At 40.0% G+C, this 21,088-nt stretch overlaps 1 protein-coding gene across 1 annotated transcript in view; it reads left to right on the forward strand.

Moving 5' to 3' along the window:
* The first annotated feature begins 743 nt into the window (after nucleotides 1-743).
* Nucleotides 744-21,088, forward strand: part of angpt1 (angiopoietin 1) — a 57,118-nt gene continuing 36,773 nt past the window's right edge. The window contains exon 1 of the mRNA XM_065470568.1: nucleotides 744-1,586. Coding sequence (XP_065326640.1) covers nucleotides 1,191-1,586 — 396 coding nt within the window. The 5' untranslated portion in view covers nucleotides 744-1,190. The remainder of the gene's footprint in view (nucleotides 1,587-21,088) is intronic.

A 21,088-nucleotide genomic window follows, 5' to 3' on the forward strand; every position in this document is an offset into this window, starting at 1 on the left:
TGAATTTTTACTCTATAGTACATATTAAATATTTGTATGTACATATATGTATATACTACTTATAGTATATATAGTGTCAAACAGACTTAGCAAACATTAGCAAAATGATAGAATGGCGGGCATTTTTGGTGTTTGAGTGCTCTCTAATAGTATTTTAAATTTTCTGCAACAAATTCTATGGAATGAAACATACTTAATATATTGTGGTAAGTGTAGCTCAGGCGTATGGTTTGCTGTCCACTAGCCACTACGTAAGTTTGCAGTTTGATCCAATGGCTACTTCCATCTAGGTGCTGCAGTTTATTTAAAAATGCTGTCCTGACTGTGGATTTGTACTTTCAATAGATAAGCAGAGGAGCATATAAAGCTACCCCGAGCACAGGTGACAGGTTCGTAGCACCTGTTATTAGCTGCACAGGGAGAAAAGAAGAGATAAATTAAATGCGTGCGTTCAAATTATTATTACTAATATTATTATTATTATTATTTTACACAGGCAAGGGAGCAGGTCAACTACATAAACTGGCTTGAAAACTGATCCCCACAGTCTAAGCATGTCCTCTGTGCTGAGGTCTCTTTCTGCCAGGATCACTGGCTCACACACACACACACACACACACACACACACAAATGCGTCCATGCACAGAGTCACATTCCTCTGCAGGCTCTGCGAGGGGCAGGCGCAGAGTGTGCTGGAAGCTTGGAACTGCTCTTCAGAGTGAGCGTCTCCCCCTCTCTCCCTCCCTCTCTCACTCTCTACCCCCAGTCGTTAAGTTTGCGAGCAGAGGAGGAAAGGACGGCAGAGAGACCAGGGGAGGTCTGACGACACTATCCCAGCATACCCAGCACCTACTTTAAATGCACACTCTGATAAACGCAGGCAGGCTCTGATTTACTGGAGGAACACCAAGAAATATAACCGAGCTGTCACACTCCAAGACATGTGTGCAACTTTCCCTGCCAGGACAAAAGCTTAAGAGGAGGTTCGGAAACATAGCATGTGTGTCCCGTCCATGGCAAAAAAGTCTGCATGAACTCTGACTGCTGGAGGTCCAACTTAAGGATGGAGGATACATGTTTCAGGCTAACGTTTTCTGATTCAGCCCTTAAGAGAACATCTAGTAAAGCATAGAAGGAGAAACAAGAGACACAAGAAATTTAATCACCCTCAACAGCGCTTCCAGGCTGATATGATGCTGTGGTACCACTACAGCCGTCACCTGCTGTCGCTGGCGGCGCTTCTGGTTATTGTGAGCTGCGGAGGAGGTGAGCAACGGAGAGGGACGGACGGCAGCAGCAGTAGCAGTAATGGAGGGAGTACTAGTAGTAGTAGCAGCAGCAGCAGTAGTAATTCCAATAACAGACGTTTTCATAAGATCCAGCATGGCCAGTGCACCTACACCTTCATCCTACCTGAGGGAGAGGGAGCTGGAGGAGGCTCCTGCAAGGAAGCGAAGGCCAGTAGCTCGCAGTACAACGCCAACTCTCTCCAGAGGGACGCTCCACCACCTGAGCCAGACTTTCCCAGCCAGAAGATCCAGCAGCTGGAGAACGTTATGGAGAATTACACCCAGTGGCTACAGAAGGTAAGGAGGAACTTTATGTGGAGCATCAGGTGCTACATCTCTTTTCTTTTAAACATGATCTTGGCTTAATGATAAACTGAAATAAGAACGCAGTGGAATTTTCCTGTTTTAATTAGAACCACGCTGAAAATCTTAGCATTGCATCTGCATGAGTTTTTTCTTTTGAAGTGGCTGCTGTGTGTTATTTGTTGAGATATTTGTGTCTGCTTGGGTGTGTGGTCTCCCCGGAGCGTCTGTTTGTAGCTTCACTAGATACCTTGTTTTGGTTTGTGGACGAGGCTGCCAGACTAAAACCACGCAGTGTTTGCTGTTTTCATGTAGTCGACACGTAGTTTGTCAAAGTGCTTGTCAGTAGGAGAGTTTATGTGCCTAGGAAAAGTGCAGCTTTATTTTACCCGTATCCCCCCCCACAAAGGGTGATGCTGTGTGGCCACTTTCAAAATAAAATTCCAGAGATTACCACACAAAACACTGACAACATCTAAAATGTTAAAATGCACGGCTGTCAACTGGCTGACTTACACCTCATAACTCCTTCAGTTGTTGAGAAAGCAGCCTGGTCTCATAGTGGCACTAATCTTCTTTGCTTCTGAGTTGACAAACAGACTTTTATTAGTTAACAAAATATGTTTTTTTGATAACACACAAAAGAGGACAGACTGGGGTATTTGGTTACGTAACTGTGTACATTGACTGCACTGAACGTTTCGTTCTGGATGTCACACAGCTGTCCGGTTTTCACGCAGACATCTCGTACTGCTGCGTCTCTGTCTAACACATCTCTGTTTTCCTGACGTCTTCCTACTTTTCTCTGTGTTAACCGCAAAATTCCACAGATGGTCATACAGCAAAGGTAGCTATATGTCAGTCACCCTCTGCTCTCCAGTGGGCTGTCTCTTTAATGGCAGGAAGTCAGAGGGAGCCCCAAGAGACTCAAAGAGAAGGAAAAGACAAGGAAGGAGAATGCTCTCTTTATTTTTGTTCAAGTGTGAGTTTAGCCTGAAAATCCAGATTCATATAAAAGAAGTTTTATGTGAACATTTTTATTGGAATAATTTATTGGTTAAATAACTCCTAAATTAAATCCTTTTAAAGGGAAGTTGAAGATCTGTGAGGTGCTATGTTCAAATATGGTTCTTGTGTGATGTTAATAAGACGCGAATTCTGAAGCCATATCTGATACTGCTTGGCAGGCACTCTGCTTTTTCAGGCTTTGAGACTTTGTGTCTCCGAAAAGACCAAGACCGTCTCTCTGAAATGAATACACGATTCAAACAAACAAACTTCCAAATTTGGCATCACAGGATCTCCTGCTCCTGCTCTTTCTACAGTGTTGTTGCTCCCAAATAAGATTAGCATGTCCAATCTGCCATCAACACCTAAAAGCTGATGGCTTGTTTTATTTTCCGCAGTTTGTAAGTCAAACACGCGCACAGCTAACAACTGATGGATTTCATGGATCACAGTGTAACAGGGAATTTATCAAGCTGAATTTCGCCAATTAATCTGTTTGTACGCAATGAACATGTCCTTCGAAAGCTCTCAGAGCTACGCTGAGTCTGCTTTTCGTTTTCTCACAGAAAGTAATTTTCACTCCTCGAGTTGGAGGAAATAGTCATTTCTCATCAATTAACCAGGCAGTGGCAGCCGTCTGCTAGAGCGAGATGTTGACTGAGTTCATAATTAAGGAAGGTAGTGTTGGGGGCTACTCCACCCTCCAGCAAATTCAGAATATCTTACGAAACTACAGAACTTAGAAATGCGTCTCAAACCAACTTGGGTATAGCACAAGAGGGATTTTGTCACTACTACTGACTTTATCTACATTTAGCATTCTGTGTGTCACAGTTCAACCCAAAACAACCCAGTTTCATAAGGGCTGTTCAGAAAAATCTTACAAAGTTGTTTATGTAGAGTCACCATTAAAGGGAGGAAAAATGAGAAAAGACTTTTAGTAGTCAAACGTCTGAAAACTTGTGTATGTGTTTCTGTCTGTGTCTTAAGTGCAGAGAAAGGCCATGGTTTATAATAATACCAGCTCTATCTTTGCTCAGTGAACCTCATCCGTCTATGACAGTACAAGGGACCCTGTGAAAACACAACGGCAGCATTCGTGCACTGAAGGTTTGACTAATGGGACCTCTAGAATAACTTTCTCCTCAGATGTAAGGAAGGGAGCACCACTACTGCCATTGTGCTTCTCTCCTGACACCTAGGAGTTTATCGTGCAGGACCAAAGACAATCTTATCATGAATTTTCTGATGTATCTTCTAAATACTGTAAATTTAAATACAACAGCAGAAAAACACAAGTAGGTATATCAGAAATAAAGAGGAATTACCTCTTGGTCATTTCATAAGGGAAGTTTAAAAACACAGTGGTAATTCACGCTAATTGCACTACATGGGGGGGAGAACATCAGGATGCAGTTAACATTTTTCATTGGACAGAAGATTAAGCGTCTCAGTCGGTCTATCTATCTTAATCACGCCGGTCTTTTTACTGCTTGTCTAAAAGAAAGCTCACCCTGATGTTGCTCCAACCAGCCCTGATGAAAGAGACGGACAGAGAAGATTATTATAGATAGCAACCCTGTGCCTGTGCTTTCAGTCCAGTTTGGGGGGTAGACAGTTAAGAGTGATGTAGCAAACAGCTGTTGGGGAAGTGTTTTAAGCCTGAGATCTTACCTTTGTCAACCCAGGGTAAAGTATATGGACCCTGATAACATTCCTAACCAGTCAAAGGTGGCTCGTGTTTGCTCAAGGATTACTTCTTTTTCCTGTCTGCAAGGTGAAGAGCCATGGATAAGCTTTCTTACCAGAATTTCACAGAATTATATGTCATAAAAGGAACACACGGGCAGAAAAAAACACAAAAAACAAGAAATGGAGAGAAAATAAAAGACAACAGGTAGGTGACTGAGTTTGGTATGCAAATGTGTTTTTATTTTTGATAAATTTATCTATAATACTTTTTTCTATTCTTACCAAATATATTGTCCACAGTGATATTAATTATTTACTGATTTGTACTTTAATGGTGTTTATATTGGGCAGTAGCTGAAAATGTAAAAAAATAGAGAAGAAACACCCTTCAGTGATGTTATGAGTGTTGATGTTGCATAGTCTGTCTGCCTGAGGGTGCTCTGCAACTTACTTGCTGGCAACAGGTGTTTGCCAACAAAGAAGAACCAAACATAAGTATAGATCGGTATTAAAAATCCTTTATCGGACAGGCTATAAAACTGGGACAGTACATCAGACATTTCACAGGATTCAATTCCCACAATGCACCTGCTGCAGCAACTCACCTATCTGTTACAAACCAGTCAATCTTAGTACAAAACGGAGCGATACAGAGTACTGAAGCTAGCAAAATGCTAAAGTAGATACTCAATATGCAGCAGGAAGGTAAAGTACAAGTATTCTCCAATTTTCTCCATATCTCATAAGCAGGCATTTTTGCTATTTAGAGCTAGTTCCTTGCTGGAATGCAATACGGTTACAGCTTAGAAGAGATTTTGTTATCTCATGCTGGCAAGTCAGCTTTATTTATTTATTTATTTATTTATTTATTTATTTCAAACATATGTCACCTTTGGTAGACGTCAAAGTGCATAAAAAAATTGTCCATTTTCAATCCAAATCCAACAGTGTATGCCTGTAAAATTCCACAGTGAAACTTTGAATATATATAAATCTCAACCCCAGTGTCTACAAACATCAAACATAATCATTTAGCATCAAACAGTAGCAAGCTAACGTTTCCATTTCTGAAGCTTTTATAAAATAAACTGTCTGGTCAATGCACCTTATTTTTGAAATAACTAAGTATGAGTTGGTCTTCTTGGGATTTAAAATATTTCGTGCTTATAACTTTGTGCAATTTAGGGCACAAAAAGGATTCCCAGTGTCATCTCGCCATAAGGTCTCCTACCGTTTATGTGCGTATACAGGCCATAATGTTCTAAAAATCTCCTATTAAAGTGTTTTCTTCAAGCAGGCTGTCCCAAAATCTTAAAGCTATCGGAACAACAGGACAATTTCACCTCGACTAAATGTTAGCAGCCATCGTGGAATAAAGAAGCCAGAAGATTGCAAATGTAACCAGGAGCCAGATTTAAATGTGCACTTAATTGCATAAAAGGAGTTTTGTTGGTAGTGGAAACATTTTTAAAAGCTACATTTTATCAGCATCTACTTTTGAATTGTGTTTGGAGTTTTTTCCCCCCTTTTTTGGTTGTTCGATAGAGTGTGGATACAGGCAAGTTTTCATAACTGATATACAACCTGAAATGACCAAAAATGTTGACTGAGCTAATAAGATTTTGATGTTCGACAATTTCCAATATTTAGTGTTGCGACATACTTAGATCAATACCAAAACTCAGCTTTATTGACAAGTAAAAAGATGAAACTGGTGTTTTTTAGTGCAGTTTAACAAGAGATGGTGTTCTTTGGTGCACTGAAGTGTAACAAGATCTTCTCATTTCCCCCTCTTGTGGAAACTGCAGAAAGTTTCTGGAGAAGCCTTTGCCAAACTAAGCTGTTGAACATGGAAGGGGAAATGACCATCCTGGGTGTCTTATCCCTGTGAAATTCCCATTTTCTGCCTCTTGACGAACTTGACTGCGTTGCATAAACAGTGCTTTAGAGGATATACCAACATGTGGGCAGCAGCTTGTTTCCCTTCCATATTGGGAGTTCATTTGAGAAAGAGTGAATATGTTTCTCTACTTAATGCTGTCAGAAGGCCACACAGTGTGCCTGGGGATCCAAGGGGAAACCTATCTATTTTAGTAGTGACTTCCTCTATAAGAGTTTATTTTCACTCGTAATGTTGTCCAAAGCTAACAATCGGATGATACATAAAGACGGGCAAATGTTCCAAGGAATGAAAAATCTTGTCCTTCTGGACCTCTAAACTTGCAAAAAGGAAACCATAGAAATTACAGAAGGGCGCTCCAATAACAGCTTCCAGAAGGGTTTTCTTGGTTGCACTTGTGCTCTGACTGTAAGTGAAAAGGAAAGAGAACTTTCTGCTTCTGTGTGTCGTGGGAGCAGGAAAAAACATTACAACAATGCCGCAGTAGTTCCACACGGACATGAAAATGGGGTTCAACACTGTTAATGTTTCTGATTTTCAGGGAAAGGGGGCATTTAGCGGTTTTGTCATGCTCAATAAGCCATACCGCTTTGTTTTCAGACTCACCCGTTTTTTTCCAGAGGTCGTATTTCAATTAACCGGTGGCTGTGAACATGATGGCAGCTTTGATACTGACCAGGCAGGTATTGTACACCTATGTCTCTTTAAAGTCAAATGAATGAAGCAGTACATTTCTAGGTAATGTGACAGTCCATCTTGAATTTGTCTAGTTTCCTTTAGTGCAGCGATACAAAGTTACCATTTGGTTTCTTTTTCCATCATTCATTTTAGTGAATTACTCTCAGGTGGGTACTTTATGGAGGATTTATTTTGCTTTAATTACAAGGTTATACATTTGGCTAAATGCTTGCAGGATTTATGATATCCCCACTGAAAACACTGTAGCTATAGCTTGTAGCTTGGCACCCGCTGATGCATCTGTAAAATAAATTGAGAGTTTCCTCTTATAGGCTCATGTTTCCGTGCGCTCTCACTCTTCTAATGGTGCTAATTTTTCTTCATTTGGTCGTTGGAGGTATTACGAATGTAGGTACTCTTGTGATTTGGCCACTTGGACACAGTGAAAAAAGTTGCACATATGTTATACTGTATTATTACTTTTAATCATCATTAAAAAAAAAAAATGGAGGTAGTCTGAAGTCTAGCCCCAGGCCATCTGATTGATGAGAGGTTGTATTCAGATTCCTTTTAGCTCTAATCTGGTCACCACCAACTTCAGAGGGACATATCTGACTTTTCAGCTGCTAAACGCTCCATTATGTTCACCTTTGCTAACTTTGCAAGTCTGCTTTTTAGTTGACATTAAGAATAAAGTGGTTTAACTAGATCTTTTTTTTTTTTTACTTAAACAGGAGTTTGCCAGGACCAAAAGAGTCATAAGAGAAACAGACCAAACAATGAAGTCAGAAGCAATTCCGGCACTGAGACTTTGAAATAGTCTCCAAGTCCAACTTTGTTTAGCTGACTCTGTGGACGCCTTTAAGAAACAGTTAAAAACATTTTAGTCAAGGAGGCCTTTTGTTGAGATTCTTGTTGATAGTACCTGTTTTTAGTTAGCTGTTTTCCTTAATTCCTATATTTTATTTTTTGGATTGCTTTGTGAAGATATATCTGTAAAAAGCACTTTAGAAATAAACTTTACTTCCTTACTTATTTATATCTCAATACTTGTAAATGCTCTGGGAAATTATTTACAGGTAATAACACCAAGACTTTATCTAAATAAACAGGGAGAGAACCATTATATAATACAGCAATGAAAAAGCTTTACCCTATGGTTGCATTATTTACAATACTAATGCACTCTGCTTGCTTACTTGCCTGATAACAAATTCTGGTTTTGGAAAAGAGCTTTGACACATATGTGGTCATCCGTCCATCCATCCATTCAACTTAGGGTGAAAGGTGCTGGAGCCTATCCCAGCTGTCATGGGGTACAACCTGGAAAGGTTGACAGACCATCACAGAGCCATTGTTTATACAGCAATACAGATTATAGCAGCTTTAAGGTAAGTGTATGTGTATAGGTTTTATTCTAGTGTGGCATTTAAATATTTTCTTACAAAAATTACTGAAATAAGAGGTTTTTTGTTTTTTTGCCTCCCCAACAGAACAACCATACATAATATTATTCTGGGCAGACAAGTGAAAGCCATTAGTACTAGAGTGGAAGTTGTTGTCAGAAGAGTTGCCAAAAGCAAAAAGGTTCTTGTCTGCATCTTTGCCACTGCTAAGGTTGAGTGATTATGAGCCAAATATGAGATAATAACAACTTAGATAGAGTGGAACATTAGACATTATGGTCGATGTAAGTGCACAGTTAGCAATGCAATGTGCTGTTATTTTAGCCTGCAGCAAATCACAAGTGTGTTTAAACTTACTTCGGTCACAGAGCTGCCTGTTATCTTTTTTGTATTTTTGTTTTATAATGACTCTTGATAAACAGAGCAGATGATAATATTACTCACCCATATCTGCTATTTGTTTTCCTCCAGACTTCGGTTCATGCAGGTCGTGCGCTGTAAATCAAAGTTTGATTAAGGTCAAAGGAACTGATATGGCATTAAAAACAAAGCTCTGTTTGGATATTTGATATTTGAGCTGCTTGCAGAGAATACCCCAAGACGTCTAACTCGGTTTGAATTTGCAGTAATCTGTCAGATGCTCTCTTTTTTTTCCCAACAACTGGTTTGTTTCCAGGAAAAGATAACTGATAAAATATCAATTTCTTCTATTGCTGATTCTGGCAATGTGCCGCAGAATGAAAAATGAGGATACGCTGGGAATTTGAATGCTCTCGCTACATGCTTCAGTTTATGTTCATCCAATTTGGAAGTTCATTCTAAGTTGTGTTGTTTGATCTTCGTTTATGATAATTTTCGATCCCGTAGATATTTCTGTGAAGTGGAGGAAAAATTCCTGAAGCCGCCTTAGATGCTGCCTTTGAGGCCGGCTCTCCCTCCAGTGTCTCTTTGACTCTCCCTGACAGATGTTGCATTCTGAGTGGATGTCTTTGTTTGTCAGCGCTGGGGAGCCTTCCAGAGGTTCCAGAGGGCAGCGCCGTTTCACCTTGCTTGGAGTCAGCCTTGCAGATTATATGTTTCTCGGATTCTAAAACGAAGAAACACAAGAATCAAGGTCAGATGCTCAAATATGAGGAGAAAAGGCCGTAGAGTCAGGCCAAGTTGTAGAAAACTGTTGACAGGAAGCGCATAATGGTGAAAAGAAGACAGAAGAAGATTGGGACAGACTCGGGGATAGTAGGAAAGAAAACATAAACAGCAACATTCCCTCGCACTGTGGCCTACATAGATCTTCAAATGAGTAATAGTTGTCTCCATTGTTTTTGTTGCGTTCTTATGGTGGTAGGATGTGAGCCACTTGTTCTTAAGGCCTTCGTGTCACATCTGAGCATTACTTCACGTATTTATTTAATCGTTTATTGTCTTGTGGTGCGAGTGAGGGAGGCGAGCTGGTCTGTGAGTATTGTGCAACGTATTGAATTACATCTTCAGACCCACACATCTTGATGGAATTCAGTCTGGAGCAATTCAGAAGGGCAGGCTGTTTATAACCTGCCTCTGTTTTCTTTGGGTGCTTTGGGCACATGAAGTGAGTCGGGTCTCGGTTTATCGCTTTAAATGCTGTGATTGGTGTGACACTTCGTTCAGCCTGCTAGTGGCAATACGCACACGCACGAAAAGATATAGACGCACATGCAGACACATTTGCACCCACAAATCTTAATATTTGTTTTGAAAGCAAAGACACTCGTAACCCTGTACAGAGTTGTGTTTGCGTTAGCGGGGACCTGAGCCAGACTTCTCATATTTCACAGAATACCACAGCTGGAGCTGGCACACTCACTGCAGACGTGTAGAGGAAAGTCAGTAAAGTGGGTTACCCTGTGACATTTCTTATGTTCCCTGCTGTTAAACAATAACACCCTCAAAACATCGTACAGTGCAACTCAAGAGTCTTCATAAAATCCTTGACTCCGTCGACTGTTTCAGTATGTTTCTTTTCTTTGGTCGTTTTAGCTGTTTGTACTTTCGGTCACACTGCTATCAGAGCTGTCGATTAGCTGATAAGGAACACCTGCTGCACGACAGAATTTGGTGATGAATTGCACCAAGTATGCAATTCACACGCCTCAAACGCGTAATTCGTTTGTTTTTAAAACACAAAATAAGTACACACAATCAAAGTATTCAATCAAGTACGTTAACGAGAGGCTCTAAAGAATAATCTTTTAGGCAAGCAAGCTGTGGATGGGATTTTTTCTTAGTAGTAAAGGCTCTAAAAAGTTCAACATTACATATAAGCAGATACTGATTTGGGTTTTCATTAGAACTTGCTTTGTTGCATTACACCAAACTAGAGCTAATCACACTCCCACCAAAAAGAACACCCAAATTGACATGGAAATAGCTCTTTTATATAATTCATAAATACACTTTAAATGATAAATGTTGTAAAAATCAGTCTATACTGAATTTATCTAGTCCTACATATTTTTTTCTCTGTGCTCACAATGCAAAACCCATACAAACATGTTGATATATATACTCACTGGCCACTTCTTCAGTTACACCATTGCGAGTTGGACCCTTTTTTGTCTGCAGATTTGTGGACTGCTGCTGCGAATCTCACGTTCCACAACAGCCCAAAGATCTGGTTGGCGTGGAAGCTATTTGAGAGCTGTGAACTCATTGTTATGCTCCAGAAAGCAGTTTAAGATCATTTGAGCTTTTGTGACATGGAGATTTATACTGGTGGATGGAGCCATCAGAAGACGGGTACGCTGTGGTCATAAAGGGATGGACATGGTCAGCAACAGTACTCAGATAGGCTGTGGCATTTAAAAGATGCTCAATTGGTACTAAGAACCTCAAAGTGTGTCCCCCACAGCATTACACAACCAGCAGCACGCCTATATCACTGATATAATACAGGATGAATCCATGCTTTCATGTTGTTTACACCAAATTCTGACCTTTATAGAAATCTAGGCTCATCAAATTAGGCAACATTTTTACATCTTTTAACATCTTTTATTGTCAGTGATATCAGAAATATGTAGCCCCATGCACACATCAGACACATCAGATGTGCACATTGTTATAGAAGTCAAGAACCTTCTTCAATTTAGACCTTAGAGAAATGTTAATTGAAACATTATAGGACTCTGTTTATTATTGCTACATTGTTATTCGAGTGCGTGTTACGGGGAAGAACCTTGTAAAAACACTGCTGTATTTGGTGTCAGCCTGAAGCATCAAGCTGTTTTTGGTTTAGGCAAACAGTTGGCTGTGATGATTAGTACAGGTGGATTTTAGCAATCAGTGTTGTGATTACTGGTAGAGAAAGCACTTTGCACACATTTAGGGATGGAAAAAAAGTAACGTAACATTTTTCTTCATGTATTTCCCGTCAGCAGTAATGGTGCAGTGACAGACTACCTCTAAATTGCGCTGCTGCACGGTGACCTAACAGGAACTAACTTAGAAATCTGTTGTTGATTGAAAAGATGGATGTGCTTGTTGGTCTGAGTTTACAACGAAAATACAAATGGTTACAAATAGTTCCAGAGGTTTATTTAAGTTGACATGTTTGCTGTGGTTCTGAGGTGGAAAGGTTAATACTCCAGAGGCCTGTACATGGACGTTTGTAAATCTGCACGCGTGAGTGTGTCACGTTCGTCTCCGTTTCTGCATGCGGGTTTGTGCACGACGCTGTTTTATCTGCACGAGCCTGTTTTTTCGCCTGTGTTTGGATGAGATGACCTTGAGCTTAACCGATAGTCTGAGAAGGATCACATGAGATGTTACTTCTCTGGGCATGTGCAGTCACAAGGTGCAGAAACTGGAACAGAAGCTGACACATGCTGTCAAACAGCACTCACATTATCCATGTAAATGTATACACGTCAGTGATACATGATGTCTATGATGTCTCGTCTAAGGGAAGGATGAAGATATAATTTTTAACAGTTACAGATTGCAAAAAAGAATGGGTGACGTCACTGTTTTCCTAAAATCTACCTTGTATGGAGTAATTATCATTGTGTTTGCCATGATACAACTAAGATTCATGAATTTCTCATGGTTTTCAGTCCTACAACAGCACCAGATGGAGTTCGGTTCCAAGATTAGATGTTCAAATTTCAGTTTTTCTGAGCGTTGTGGTACTTGTCATGTTGGCTTAACAGTTAAGGTTTAAAGTTCATTCACGTCCTCAGAGATGGCAGCTTTCAAAAAGAAAACAAAGCCTCTTCTCTTTTTTTTTCCCACAGTGTTATTGCTTTACAGTCCATTTAGTACCTGGAACCTTTAAGCCCTCAAACTAATCACAAAAAATGGATAAGATGTTTTGTTGTTTGAGCATGACCATTTATGTTTAGTTGCACTGGTTGAAATCATTTGATCCATCCTTTGCTTTTGCTTTTGTTTATAGACATGTCTTGAGTGCCGCTGCCTATGAAATTCAAAAACAAACAGAAACTGAACACATAAACCCAGGGATTAGACAGGTAATGCACACAGTGTGCGCTTCTCTAAATGATCCTTTTCTCTACTTCTGTTTTCTTTAGCAACCTTGCACAACAGAAAAAGATGTGATGTAATTCCAATGACATGCTATGTCAAGAACTTTTCAATGTGTGTACAAATGTACTCGTACTGCAGTTTTTCTATGAAGAACATCAAACACATGAGCAGCTAATGATTAAGATGCGCAAACATGCAACATGTCAACCGAAGCCAAAGATCAAACTGCTCATTAGCTGCACATCGTCAATAAGAGCAGCGTCCACTTCCTTTTCAACATATGTGGTAAACTTCAGGTCAAAGCTGTTTCATGTGTGCATGTTAGCTGGTCTACTTCGGCCTCACTTACTTAGAAGTGCCTCGTGCAGCCACTGACAGTGCGTGTTAGCAACAGTGGAAGCGTGCAAAATGACTAAAAAGTAACATAATCTGGACCTGGTGCGATAGTGTCTCTGTGTCTTTGGTATTAGAATCAAAGCAAAGCAAAGATTGTAAGAAAGACAGGGAAATGCAAGCACGTGTAGATGGGCAGATATGGGAGGGAGGGAGGGAGGCATAAAGAGAAAGTGAAGGAGGCCGTGCTCAGCTCGCACTGTGGTGATTAACTATAGGAACGGTTTATAAACTCCGGAGTCTATGCTTAATGGGATGTTAGGATGAAAGATAAACATGAATGTGACATTGAAGGAAACAACCCTTGTCATTAAAGGCTCATTCGTTTTGATTTAAAAAGACACCCAGCTTGGTAGGTAGTGGGGCTGGCACACAAACTACTGGAACCGTTTTTCCCTGAGGTTTTGCCTGACTAGGAGGTTTAACATACAACGCTGTATGTAGTAAGGTTTCTGTCATGGTTGAAATTAAAACAAAACATGCCCCCTTTCATATATTTCTACAACTTTCTGGCAGAGGAATCTCCTGCTGGGATGTTTTGAGGGTATACTGGAATGCTATCTCAAATATTTGGACGTAATAGACTCCTCCATGGGATGGTGGGTTTGCGATCCCTGTGTGCTTAAGTAAAGGGGCAGACTGACATGGCCAGCAGCATAGACACAAAAAAAAGACTTTTAAAAAAAAGGGTGCATTCCTGTCCAGATGTGTCCCTGAGGAAAACTTCTCATGTTGGATGACTAAGCGAGCCACAGTATCTCAGGACTGTCCCTCTGCTGGTGCTCCCTGTTTAAGACATCTGGATGAAATGGTAGCAGGTCCAGCTTTGTTTGCTTATTTGTTTTTCGTTATGCATTCCCATGTCTTGGATGACTGCAAGAACTTCCTCTCCCATAAGGCTAGATAAGCAAAATTAATTGGAGTAATTTTTGGACCAATTTTGACATTAGATAGCACCAATGTAACTGGAGTATTTATGAAAATATACATTCATATGCACGTTTTCCTTCACTGTATTTGTTTGCATTTGTCATTGAAAGAAACCATGCTTTGTCTCTAATAGCGACTGTTACATCTGCTCGACTTAGGAATCATACATTAAATCTTGTCTTGAACCACCCCTCATTTCTTTAGATACAGTGATTTATTGAATCATGTCCATCATGCAGTAAATAAGGGCTCTTAGGCATAAAAGAATTCCCATGTTAGAACTGTCTTACGCATGCAATTTCTTTAAGTACTCTGCAGGAGTAGCTCCCCAGTTGTCTATCAAGGTGATCCCATACTGCTTCAATCATGGTGAGGTTTGGGCTCTGAGAAAGTCAGTACATGACTGATGGTGTTCTTTTGTCTTTCTTCTTGTCTTTCTACTCTGGGATGCTTTTACTGAATTGTCATCAGATGCTTTCCAGATGGTATTGCATCATGGATCAAAATCTGCTGATACTTGTCTGTGTGCATAATTCCATTCTCTTTGACAATATCCTCACACCACTGGCTGAAATGCAGCTCTAAACCATTTCAGACCCGCTGCCGCATTCTGCATAAGGCTGTAGATACTCCCTGTTGTACCTCTCTCCTGATCTTCGCAAGACTGGTTGCCATTGATTTTCAGTGGGGACTGGTTTTTACTTAATTTGGCATACCTCAGCATTTTCTTCCTGTTTCCCTTCCTTAAGAATGGCTTCTTGATAGCCACCCTTCCACTGATGCCATTTCTGATGAGGCTTCGAACAATAGATGGATCAACTGATCTGAACTTGTCAAGTGCCCTCAGCTTTTTTAAGGACACACTACACACCATGCTCAGATACGCCAAGTTTTTGGCTAATAGCTTTTTGGGAATTGCCTTGTTGGTGCAAAAATACTATTATATCACTGTCAAGCAGTGCTATCTTGGCATTGTTCATAGATTCAGCTAAAGAAATGAGAAGAAAATGTGTTTTTGTGACAGACTGCCAGTAACAAAGGACCTAAAGATACAATTTAAAATTTATAATAATAACAATAATAAAAACTTGTTCCTACCGTAGATTTTATGAGATGGGCTTGTTCTCTCGGTTTTATAGGAGTTGTAGCCTGTAGATATTATGATATTTTTATGTTTCTTGTCTAACACTTTGCAGTGATTTGAGTTATGTGTAGTTTCAGTGGAATTTAGTCCTAAAGAAGCACCGAGCAGAGCAAGTCTGAAAATTCTTTTCCAGAATAAATTTTCCTCATGAAAACAAGCAGTGTCTGTATAACCATATCAAAATCAGTAAATGAAAAGCAAACATTGCTCTTGGATGTTCTCACACAAGTGCTACAAAACTCAAGTTCAAGGCTTTAAAATGTCCGTCTCTCTATTTTATGTCAAAAGACCGTGTTGGTCCATCTGTGCTTTTCATAACACAATGCCAACATTGCAATTTTTATATCTCAATCTGTCATTCTGACAAATAAAAGACTTTCTTTGTTGTATATTCTAGTAGTTTATCACTGAATGTATGTGTTACAGACATAACACTGTCAGACTTTGATTTAAAAGGTCCTTCCAAGTTTGACCATTCACATAAGAGAAAGCATAATATAGATTACACAAAATTTATGTCTCAAAGAAACTGACAAAAAAAAAACAGACTAAAAGCAACAAGAGCAACACAAGCAGGTTTTCTTCTTTCTTGGGTTTTAATGTTTTTGCAAATTTAACATAATCAAAAAAAGTATTAAATCTAAATTTGACTCGGGTTTGTGTTTCGAAATCATGATTAAGAGCATCAGAATTTTACCCAGACCTTCTTGAAAATCAAGCCTCATTTCAATTGAGGCATTTAAATTATCTACACACAGATCTCATCAGTTGTTTGGGAAAAAAAATCCCCACATCAAAAGGTATTATGTATATTCCCCCTTCTGTGTTTGTGATTTATTTGAATTGTTAACACTGAGTAATGATATGCAAAGTCGTATAGTTTAAGAATATCTGACAAAATGTGGAAAATATGAACTTCAATTTGGCTTAAAACTTTTGCACTCTGGTTAGAAGTTCTGATTTGTTTTTCCTAAGAAATATCACCCAGCCTTGAATATACCAGCCAGAAAATCTCACTTTCTTTTATTGGCTGCCCTGTTGACAAACCATCATGACAGTAAACCTTTGAAGGTTGAAAAATGGCGTGCGTCTGAACCTGCCAAGCAATTTTGGGTACCTCAAACTACGCACTATAATTGACCTAATCATTCATAAAGAGCTTGGTTTACTTAAAGTTGTGTACACATGTTTCATTATGTCCTTGGAAATACAAAACCACAACAAGATTAGCATCAATACTATCTTGACAGGTTGACAAACGGGAAGAAAACAAGCAAGAAAGATATAAAGGGGGAAGAAAAGGCAGTGTTGGATCAAGCAGGTGCTGGCAGGCACTTGGTTGTTTTTCAGATGGCCAAATTCACACAGATCAAGAGAGCTGAGAGAGGGTTTGGACAACCCAATTCATTGCGCACTCCTATTCCTATTCTAAATGATCCACCATCAGCATGTTTACTTGCTTTCTTGTATTGCTTACAGACCTTCTCCAATGTAGTGGCGTGACTTTCACAAATAATACATTCTGTGGGAACTACCTCCTTGCAGGAAGTCTATACTGACCTATAAAATCCTTGTGCACCAAGGGCACTTCCACAGTTTTTGAAATGGGAAGTCCCCCTGCCCCTCTTTTCAAGCTTTCTACTTTCTACTCTGTGGAGTAGAAAATATAATGCCTTGATCGATGCTCAATATTCCAGGTGAGGGAATACCAGAAAGTTGATTCTGTAGTCTGGATGGAGCATTTTCAGTGGAAGAAGCATTTAATCCCTTATCCAAGTGATTTCTTCAGTCTCGACTCACTGCAAGTTTCCCCAACCTTACCTGCGCTTCGTTTAGGTACTTGAGTGAATGCACTCAAGGTGCCAACCAATGCAGCAATCCTCTAGAGGTTCTGCTGTTAATATCCATGCTATCAGGACATGTGCCTTGAAAGTTGCTTTATTCATCAACTATAGAGGTTCACACACAGTGCTCAAGAGCTGTCTACCATATTGAACATGATAGAATCACCAGTCTTGAAGGAAAAATGCATATTCCCAGATGGATTATCGAGAGGTTTCTGGTGGTTGCTGGCTGTCATTGAGCGAAATCAGTCACAAAGAGGATGTGGTGCAAAAAAATCTCCTTGTGGTTGTTTTGGTTGTTAGCAGATTGCATTAGTTGCCAGTAGTTTGCATGTAAGATGATACCTTGTCTGCTAACACTCTAACTGTGCTAACTAACTGAGAAAAAGTGAAACATGAAAAATTGCAACACAAACCCAAAGTAGTGAATGCTTGCCTTTAAAGTGAAAGTTGTGCGTCAGCACTGCAATCTGCATGTTTCAAATGACGCAATGTTTACTTTCAAGGCAAAGGGTCTCCATTTCTTGCACAGTTTCACAAATGTTCAGCTAGTGGTCAGCAAGTATTTGTAGAAAAATCAGCATATTCAGTTTGAAATACCGGTGTCTGTAGCAGCCTGCTAGTGACTATATCAAGGAGGTTTCATTGGGATATTAACGGGAAGTATTTTCTCTCAAGACCCAAAATTCCTACGGGGTCACTGACCAATCTATAGGCCTGTGTGACTGTTGCTTCTGGAATGAATATCAGAATGACTGCATCGACCTCCAGCAATCACCAACTGGTCAGAATACACATTGACTTGACTGGTTGTTGCAATATGATATTGGGCCGGTCTCTCATCCTGTCTGACTGGAGCCTTATTCACTTGATCCAATGTTGCCACACGTTCAAAATGGCAGACAAGTTGACATCACATAGTTAGCGGGTACGTGACTGCAAGACCTAAATAGTCTGTGTGAGCCAGAGCAGAGGGAGTGACACAGTTAATGACTCAGTTAGTGACTCGCTACACCAACGCAAGTACGAACCACACAAGCAACACGCAGAAACTTCCAGCTCTCTGCAAGCAAAAAACTTTGATTCAAAAAGTTAATAAGATTTACCTTATACCCCAAGCATTCACTCAGTAAACATGACAACTCATGCAATGGATGGGTTTGTGTGGTTGCAGCTAGCTGATATGTCTGTCAGGAAGTAGAGGAGTGAGCACTCATGAAGTTGTTAACTTTCATTATATTGTTAGAGCGCTTATCTACTAGTTGAACTAAATAGGATCAAACTACAGTGTTGTTGAGTTTCCAGCTGTAGTTTTTTGTTGTAGTTGTAGATTCTTCATGCAAGTTCACAGCAGTCCTCAGAAACTATAACTTTGTTAAAATAAAGTTTGCTGCAGCAGAAAATTATGTCACAGAACACTGCATGGAAGCCTGGATATTATTCAGTAATCCAGTGGTTTACAGGTGTGGTGTAGCAAACAGCTCTTTTAAAACTGCCTGATGAAACTGTCTACTTTGACATGCCGGGCCTCTGTTTGTTTCTTATTTATTTTATGTCAGTCTTTCTCACTCACACGACATCCTGTTAGAGGACAAAAAAATGTGGCAGCAATTGAGTAAATCTCTGGATGCTGGCCACTGGAGCAAAGGTCACAGAGATCAGCTACGAGTTCAGTCTGAGTTGTTACTCATCTAATCTTGACAGACTTTAAGACAGCGGTCCTAAAACCATTTAAAGGTGGCTTTGAAAACAAACAATCGAGTGACCGAGTTAGACAGTTTTTGAGGTATGACAGGCAGAGGTTTCTCCTATTTTATACAGCTGCAGAAAGTGGCCTGCAGTAAGTCAGGGTAGCACCTTCTAAAGCCCTACTAGAGTGAATTATAGACCCGGATTTTAAAGAGTGGTGTCAAATTCACCTTCCGCTGTCAGTGAACGATAAGAGAGCATAAGTGGAGCCTATTTGCTGGCTTTGGGTCTAAGGTGGCCTGTGATACATTGGGAGGGGCTGATGCGGGGGGTAGATCATGGTAAGTAATAACCCCTATCCTCTCCGTTAAAGTGGCCTGCAATGCATCCAGGCATGAGTGAAAGGGATGTATCCCAGAAGCCAGGCTGCCCCAGTAACACCATTACCATCACCTCCCTGCACACGCAAAGAGCTGGAGATAAGCAGAGATGTGACAAAGCTCCACTGGAAAGTATTTTAAAAAGTCCAGGCCTGCAGTTTTCTTACTTTCACAGTGTCTCTTTGCACTGCTACTGCAATTGTTTAGAAGAAGATCAGAAGTTATTTTAAATAGTAATCGTAACAGAGAGTATCATTTAAAGGGATTATCCTGTGCCTGGCTCTCAAGCATTGGTATTTCAGTAGATCTGCCATAATTATTTGCAGGATCCTTATGTTGGATGTCTGACATGATGCCATTCCAACCTTTTTGCGTGTTATGCTTGGTATGAAAATGTGCTTGCTCAGCACATTTCAATCAGCAACAGTTGCTTTTAAAGTCTCTATCCTGTCATTTACATTCTAAAGGGCCCAAAACAGCCTGTTTGGTGATTAACATCCAGTTGTGCCTCATAAACTGTTTACTCTGACCAGTCTGTGCATGCAAAGGGTACAGGGTGCACTTAAGGCACTGAAGGATGAATGTCACGGAGCGGAGCATAATTAGTAAAGTCACAGGCAGGCCACATGAAGTCAGCTTGTGCCAAACACACCACCATAAAACCTTAATACTTCTGTAAAGTAGCACTTAGGAAAACATAAACTTGTGTTTATGAGACTCTCACTTAGCAAACAATGATTATCTGAAAAGAGATGATAGATTTAGCCATTTCTAAAGAAATTAAGAAGGCTCTAATAGTATTAAACTATTAGAAATTAGAAGTGACTTAAAGTCATAGTTATGAAAGTAGACTAATTATTTTTGGTGAGTGACAAATATGACCTACTAACCTTTTTGACCTGAGATGACCTGTACCTTAATGTGGCTAACAAGTTTGTCTATAGTCTGCCTATGTTACTGTTATAAAGGGTACATAGCTTTAAGTAATATTTTTCACTTGAAAGTATATAAAACTTTAAAGGCCCCTGCTAATATAATCACTTTAATGTTAATATGGTTTCTTTAGATAACTCTGTATATCAGATCTTAGGCCCCACTCATAAAGGCACAGAGACCAGTTGATGACCATCTTGCAACCACTGGTTGTGAGGGTAAAATGAGTATCAGCTAAATGGTTGGTGAGTGGTTGGTGGCAGTTCCTTTGAAACCAGTTGCTAAGCCTCATTCACACAGGCTGAGAGACCTCTGCCAATCACCAGCCACTAGGGAGAAGTGCAGGAAGATGCTGAGTGGTTGATGGAGGTTATTGGAAGTTGATAAAAAGGTATAGGATGCTGCACCAAAAACGTCCTTGCAATTGACTTGGTTGCTGGCTGGTTGCCATGTTCGCCAGTAGTTTGCTTGGAAGACGCCAACTTGTCTGCAAACACTCACAAAGTACTCATCAAGCAGTAGTGAGAGAAGTGCAAACAAACTGAAAAAAGTGACCGTTGTCTTCAAAGTAAAAGTTGGGCCTTTTGGAATGTGTTGGTTGCAGTGGTAAGGCACAGCTTTGACTTTGAAGGCAAACGGTCACCGTTTCCAGTTTTACTTACACTTTTTCAAATTTCACTGTCGTTTGGAGAGTAAATGCTAAGCACCTTCTTCGTGGTTGATTTCATCCAGTGAAAGCCAGCAACTTCGAGCAACTACTTACCAACTCATCGGGGAATACATATTTTTCCCTAGTAAACGGTGGTTGCATGGAATCACTGACCACTTTCTAGGCCTTTGTGACTACTCATTACTACTGAATGAACATTTAAAACAGCAATAAGCACTGAGTGAAGGCTTAAACAAAATTATTGGTGCTGAATATTAATTTTTTTTTAATTCCCTGTTTTTTTTTCTATCTTAGCAGAATAAAAC

The sequence above is a fragment of the Pelmatolapia mariae genome, linkage group LG22, assembly GCF_036321145.2.
Source record: "Pelmatolapia mariae isolate MD_Pm_ZW linkage group LG22, Pm_UMD_F_2, whole genome shotgun sequence".
NCBI lineage: Eukaryota > Metazoa > Chordata > Actinopteri > Cichliformes > Cichlidae > Pelmatolapia > Pelmatolapia mariae.